We start from the raw sequence: 6,839 nt of genomic DNA, 5'->3' as shown, positions 1-6,839 counted from the left end.
CAGTGAGTGTAGTCATCCTGCCCCTTGACTCAAGATATCTCCATGCATTGGCAGGCACCCTGCATCCACAAGATGTTGAGTCTGTTTGTAAAGGCACTTTTTGATTGTAGTACTTGAAACCTTCTATATTGTAATCCTTATTTGTGGTACTCAGGTGACCAACAATAAGTTTGGCAGCACTGCAAGAAGACATCAATCAAAAAGCTACTAATAGAAAACAATGGGCCATCAAGCATAGGTCATACTTCATACTTACAGTTTACTTCTCCCATGGATACTTGACAATGAATTCATAAATATAATATCTTTCTCCAAAAGATTGAAGATAATAAGACTCCAATGTCCTCTACAAAAAATAACAATTAGCTAGGAATACCACAAAATGTTAAAAATAACATGTTAGGAGTTAAGATTTACCCTTCAACATAGGGGTATATTATGTAATTGCACGTCAGCATGTTAAAATCTCCAAAAAAAAACTTGAAAGGCTTCCTTGCTTGTTAAAAAAGGCAATGTGTCACTAGAGGATCAAGTATGGAAATTTGCATAGCTAAAGCCTCTGGAAGATACCTCATAAGACACCTGAAAAAGAAAACACACCCCCCAATGAGGCCCTTGTGCTTGCACATGCACTAATAATTAGCAAAGGGGCAACACATACCTGAGACAGATAAAGAGCACAGTTTCACCAAGCTCAATGTTGGGGTTTACAAGCATACTTGTGTCTTGAGGGAATATGTCCAAGTACACCTCATCATCTCCAAACAAGGAGACATCCACCACCATTTGGCCTATAAAGGAGAGAGTTGGATGCTCTTAAATTTTTTGCTTGCTCTTTAAGGATAGCATCCTCTGATATCATGTCTTGCTCCCTCTCAACCTCCTTTCCTGCTTTGATATCCTGGGCCTTTCTTGTCTCATACTCATGTGTAACATCCTCAATGACAACCCCTGAATCTTTCTACTACTTGGAGGGAGGGATATTTAAAATTTGGAAGGCTTTAAGATCCTCACTAGGAATAAGCTCAAGAGCCTTATCAAACTTGTACCTCAGCCTTGATACAAGCACAAAATCTTTGCTCATAAGTGTGACCCTGTAAGAAAATGCAGTTGCAATGTAGCTATCATTCATAAAGTCTATGAGAAAATCCTCGGCAGCTTCTTGAAGGCACATCAAGGCCACCTTATTGAAACAAAAGTTTTGATATTCATCATGCTCACAAGTCTATCTATAATCTCTTTGACAACTCTCATGAAAGGTAGCTTTGGAATCAGTAGACAAGCGGAATTTTGTGCTTTTCTTATTTCCCTTAAAGATTTGACTTGATAATTCAACCTTTTTCTAGCAGTAGGCCTCTGACGAGGTTGTGCAGGTGGTTTCTCTAAATCATCTTTCTCTAGATCTTTTGGGGCTTGGTAGACTTTTCTTGCAGTCTGTTTCGTCCTCGCCATTTGAGTCAAAAAGTACAAAACACCGCACGATGCGATACAGGGGCAACCCACAGTCTAGACCATCCCACTATCGCGTCGTATGTGAAAATACTGGGGTTGGTAGTGCGTGGCACGTAAAAATGGAAATACACCGGACGATGCGATAGGTGGGCCACCCACAGTCTAGGACATGTCGCTATCGCGTCATTTGTGTAGATGTTGAGCACAAAAGCGCGTGGCGCGAAAACATAAAACGAACCCGCACGGCACAATAGCTGGGTCACCCACAGTCTAGAGCTTGTCTGTATCGCATCATATGTGAAGCTGTTGAGCTTGGCAAGGAATCATGGAAGGACACCCGCATGACGCGATAGCGGGGTCACCCACATTCTAGAGCTTCTCCGTATCGCGTCGTACGGGATAGAAATAAGAAGCACTCTGGAAGTGCAAAAAATTAGGCAAGGAGGGGGTGTGCGGGTCGATGGAAAGATGCCTGAGGAAAGAGATAAGACGCCACAGAAAGGGGATGTGCGGGTCGTTTAGAAGGTACGACACAACGCGAATGTGTGGTTTGGGGGAAGGTGAAAAATGAGCACGTGAGATATCTTTTTATACAACCGACTGTCGGTACGACGATCGTTGGAAGCATGCCACGTGGCACGTCTGCATGGATGACATGTGTCCATAACGGTTATGTTTGGCACCTTATATAAAGCTTGATCTCGACTTTTGTTGGTGTTGTACTTTTATTGGTCTCACATGACGTGAGAATTTCCTTTGTTTTACTTCTCTCTCCACTCTACCACGTCGTCTTGGTCGCTCAAGGTCTCTTCATCCTGCACGACGCGAGGGTACCCGTTTGCAAACTATGGGTGGGGCCTCTATCGCTTGGTTCGGGCTTCTCCCCACTCCACTAGATAGTTCCCGCACGATGCGACTAGAATGCTTTGCACGTTGTGGAACGTACCCCTATCGCTTTTTTTGGGCTGCTCTCTCCATCACTTTGGTCCTGCGCGTCCTTGTCGACCTTCACCCTCTACCTAGCTTTATCGATTTGGTTTTTTTTCAACCAAACCATGAACGAAGGTTGAGAGGAGATTTTAGAGGAGATTCCAAGTGAGAAGCTCTTGGTTGTTGTGATGGATGGTGGTGACATGGAAGTGTACACAAAAGCATACGAAATATTCAACCCTTTGTTTGATCTTGCAGTTATGCTAGACAATTTGAAGGACTTTTTGTCAGAAGAATTCAAAGAGTTTGAAGAAGGCAAGTGTTTGGTTTTAGATGGCAAGACTTATTGCCATCTAACCGAATTTACTACCAACTCAATTGAAAAAGGCAAAGTAACAAGGAGGTTTGGAAATTTTATAAGAAGACCTCCTTTGTTTGTCCACCTACCATTTCTTGTCAATTACATTCAAAGCCTTGCAACCTTGTTCCAAAAGAAGTTGTCTTTCTTTTCTTTTTGTTCCTTAAAGTTGACATGCAAGGCAAAGCTGTTGAAGTGAAAGATACAGATGAAGAGGTAACAAATAAAAATGTTTCCACAGTTTTGCAGCTTGAGAAAAGTGAAATTCTAGAAGAGGAGGAAATTGATGTTGCAGTTGAGGAGCAAGAGAGTGCAAATTTTGATGTGGCTCAATTTAGAGCTAGTAATATCATTGATGAGCCAACAGATGAGGTAGAGGTTTTCTGAGGCGTCCCTTACTGTTCCAAACCTTCCCTACTTCTATATCAATGGAAAAGAGTATCCCTCTCCATCATATCCAATGTCCACTTAATATGAGGGAGGACTACTGTATTGCAACCATTTCTGAAGCTTTTGAGGTGGCCAAAGATTTTATTGACATAGAAGAAGAGTCAAAAGAGGAGTTTTTGGCACTTGATCTTCAGACATCTAATAAAGATTTTCTTCCTGCTCCTGATGCACTTGCTCTATGCATGAGAAGAGTGGAAGAGGAGAAACCTTCCTTCAAAGATGAGGATTTTGAGAAGAGACTTGTTGAGCTTGGCATCCAATCTTTTGGCAGAGACTTTAAGCTGGAAAAAATTGGAAAGGAAGTTGACATAAGAGAGATGACCGGATCATGCAATCTCCTTCAAGAAAAAGTTATTGCCAAGGATGAGTTGCAAAAGGTAGATTTAGTTTCACCTTGATCTCCCTTCTGAAATCTTTCTTTTTTTTCAAGTTTGTTTTAATTACTCATTATGTCTTGTTTTGCAGATTGAACTCCTTGACAAAGACAATTTTCTTGGGAGAGCTAAAGGCTCGACAGGGAAAGCAATAGAAGGCACTTCAAGAAGGGATGCCTCCTCTCTCATGCACTACATGCCTACATTGGATAGTGCCACCTTCTGTGCTTTTCACATGTAGTATTCTGAAGATCCTGAGTTGCAATATTTGCCCTGAAGATATTGTCACGGTTTTTAGGGTACACTCCCCTTCAAATCAATGCAAACAAGATCATGCTACTTGAGAGAGCTGCAGCACTTAGAATATTTGGATATGCTGCAGGATTCGATGTCTCAAGAGCAGGATACTTTCTTTGCTACTCTAGCTATGCAGCAGCAGCCGAGGAGACAAATGTCAACCTTCTTGGGGGCTATAAAAGAAGAAAGTTTTTGAGATATAGGGGTGACATGCCTAGAGATATGAAAAAACTCAAAAACTGATGTAAATTTGACAATTTTTTGCACCAAAATATCTTTTTTGGATTTGGATCTCTTTAGAAAGATTCGGTACAAAGTTTCAAAGTGGAGCATTAATCTCCATTTGTGGTTGAGCAGCATGGTTGTTTGATCTCATCCATTGTAATTGCCTCCTATAGAACCAATTGAATAATTCCTTTAGTGCATTTCTCCTTCTTTGTCCCCCTCCCTTTCTCGTACATTTGAAAAAAGAAGTCCTCGCTTGATAGTGAGATTTTTCCATTCCCTGAGTATTCCATGTTGCAAAGGGTCCTTGTTTTGCAAAATATGGTCCATGCAAGTACAGAATATACTAGAAATTTAAAAAAAAGTTAGTTGAACTAATAGGATGCAATGCAAAATACTATCCAGACTTTAGAAAGTAATTGAATACTCACCAAGTAATATGTAATGTCTTTTGCTCCCCAAGCATCTGTAATAGCAGTTATTAAAAGCTTTATTGTCTTTTTAAATTCATCTGCATAAGTAGCAGAGCTAACTTGTTGTCTCAAAACTTTCAAAAAATTGTCGAGCTTCTTCCACACTTCCATGCGTTTGTTGGCTACATTTGGTCTACTTTTGACATTGGTTGTTATTACACAAAGATCCTTCCAGTAGTTCCACATAGCATCAACTTGTTTATTGTCATGGTTACTCAAAAATCTTCTGGCTTTTGCTCCACCCATTGGAACATCTTGCAAAACATCACCCGTTCCTTTTGAAAGAGTAGGATCTTTTTTTAGATGCACTTGACCACCATGAAAACCCATTTGAGAGAGCAAAGCCTCGCATTTTTCTATGCACTCGTCTGCAAGTTTACTTGGCTTAATAGAATATGCATAATCAACATGGAGTCGAAGCAATTTGTCCAAGATTCTAATCTCTGCATGCATTGTACATATTTGTACATTTTTTAAATCTATTGTTAGAATTGGATCCCAAATCATAGAAGATGATGGGTAGTCGATGACGTTCACACTAATTCTTGATGGTGGTTTTCCAACCTCGTGTTCTGCAAGCCATCCTTTTGTTCCAGTGCTTGCCATGCAATATAGACATGGATACTTGGTATTGGCACCTCCACATACACCAAACATGCACTTTAATGCTTTTAGGTCGGCACTCAAGTGCCATTCTACAAAAAAGTCACCCATGCCATCTACACAGAGTTTTTCACCTACATTTTGGTCATGTATAACAGAAGGCATATCGATCTTCAAAAAGAGCCATTTCATCGTATCGTGATTTTCTACTGGTATTTGAGCTGCTCCGATCCACCAAAGCTCCATTTTTTATTGAGTTTTGTGGTATGGGGAATCAAGCTTACCCTGGCTATAGTCCAATGCTCTATTCATTAGGGATATGGATACTCTTTCCATTTTTTGACATTTCTGAATTTGAGCTTCATCCAATTTCATAACAAATATAAGTTTTCCTTCACAATCTACTTCTTGCGTATTATAGTATCTCACCATAGCAGATTGAACATTTTTTATACTCATCCAAATGTTATTAAAAACATTATACTCAAAAGAAGATTTTTTTTTTGTTTTTCATATGGCATCGTTCCTTCTATATGATAGTACCTCCAAATTGTTTGGGTTTTTCTTCGTTTAACAGAGTCCTAACTTTCCCAACATTGTGAGGCCTAGGCAACCCAAAAGCTTTAAGCTTGTAATACTTTAAAACCTGAAACCAGGTTTTAGAGATGGCCCTGTAACCCCTTCTACTCACCCCCACTGTGTCACAAACTTCTTGCATTTGAGAAGGTTAGACCAGTAAACCCATATCTTTCAGTAAATTTTGAAATACCAATTTCTTCTAAGTTTGATTTTCAGGAAGTTTCAAAATATCACTTTTGTTCAATACCTCATTCAAAAATCTCACCCTTTCTTAAACATTGGACATATCAAATCCTAAAAGACTAGTCACATGTTCTCTAATAATCTTTAATCTTGTTTTTCTTTGTCCAGAACCTTCTGTTAAGTTTACTACATCTCTCATTCGTTTTACTCGTGCTCTTAATCCTATTGGAGTTTCTTTTAAAGTTTGAAGCTGGTGATTTTTTTGTTTTAGAGATGCTATTTTGTTAACAAGTTCTAAAATCCTTGTTGCATTTGAAGACAAAACAGTTTTGAGATATTGAATGTAATGTGTATGATCAATGTGTAAATGAGATAGCCTAGAACTATATCCTAGTAAGCCATCAACCCCATCACCAACAAATCTCATCAAATCATGAGGTGTGTGAAAAGATGGATACCTTCCAGTGCTAGGATCGGGTGGATACAAGCTCCCATCTGTCCATATATCAATGTGTTTCTTTCCCTCGTTGCGAAGTCCTTGTGCTTCATTTGCAGTTGTAACTGGTCTTTGATAGACACTCCGCGTAGCATATTCTTGGCTTAGCTTAATGTTCAAGTGAAACTTGCGGTTATCACTAATGGAAGATGTATTAGTGATTGTAAGTAATGAACACATAAAAAGTATAATGGAAATAACATAGCAACAGAACAAGGTGCATCAAAGAAGAAGAGATAAAGATCGCGAAAGGTGAGAGAAAAAAGAGAGATTGAGTGATTCAAAAGTGGAAACAACTATTTGCCGCCAAGTGAAGTAAATGAGAACAAATTTCGAGGTGAGCCGCAAAGGAATGTGAAGAAAGCGATATCTTTTTTAATATTTAGAGATATGTACCTAGATACGCTTTAGATTGCGTA

The 6,839-nt window shown here is 39.4% G+C and overlaps 1 protein-coding gene across 1 annotated transcript; it reads right to left on the bottom strand.

The window, feature by feature from the left end:
- Positions 1–528: 528 nt before the first annotated feature.
- Positions 529–5,408, bottom strand: LOC147451376 (uncharacterized). Its single transcript, XM_086520613.1, has 2 exons — positions 4,719–5,408; positions 529–582 (listed from the first exon to the last, which is right to left on the bottom strand). The coding sequence occupies exons 1-2, from the start codon at positions 5,406–5,408 to the stop codon at positions 529–531; spliced, it is 744 nt and encodes a 247-aa protein (XP_086376739.1).
- Positions 5,409–6,839: the final 1,431 nt, after the last annotated feature.

Source organism: Adiantum capillus-veneris, chromosome 9, assembly GCF_014529385.1.
Source record: "Adiantum capillus-veneris isolate H3 chromosome 9, ASM1452938v2, whole genome shotgun sequence".
Lineage (NCBI taxonomy): Eukaryota > Viridiplantae > Streptophyta > Polypodiopsida > Polypodiales > Pteridaceae > Adiantum > Adiantum capillus-veneris.
Note: the sequence above shows the minus strand (reverse complement) of the source record. Positions and strands in the feature narration are given on the sequence as shown.

Coding starts and splice junctions, on each gene's coding strand:
- LOC147451376 (XM_086520613.1), bottom strand. CDS start 5,408: ATGGAGCTTTGGTGGATCGGAGCAGCTCAAATACCAGTAGAAAATCAC. Junction 583..4,718: donor ACTACTGGAAGGATCTTTGT/GTAATAACAACC, acceptor TTTCTTTTTCAG/GTGTCTTATGAGGTATCTTC.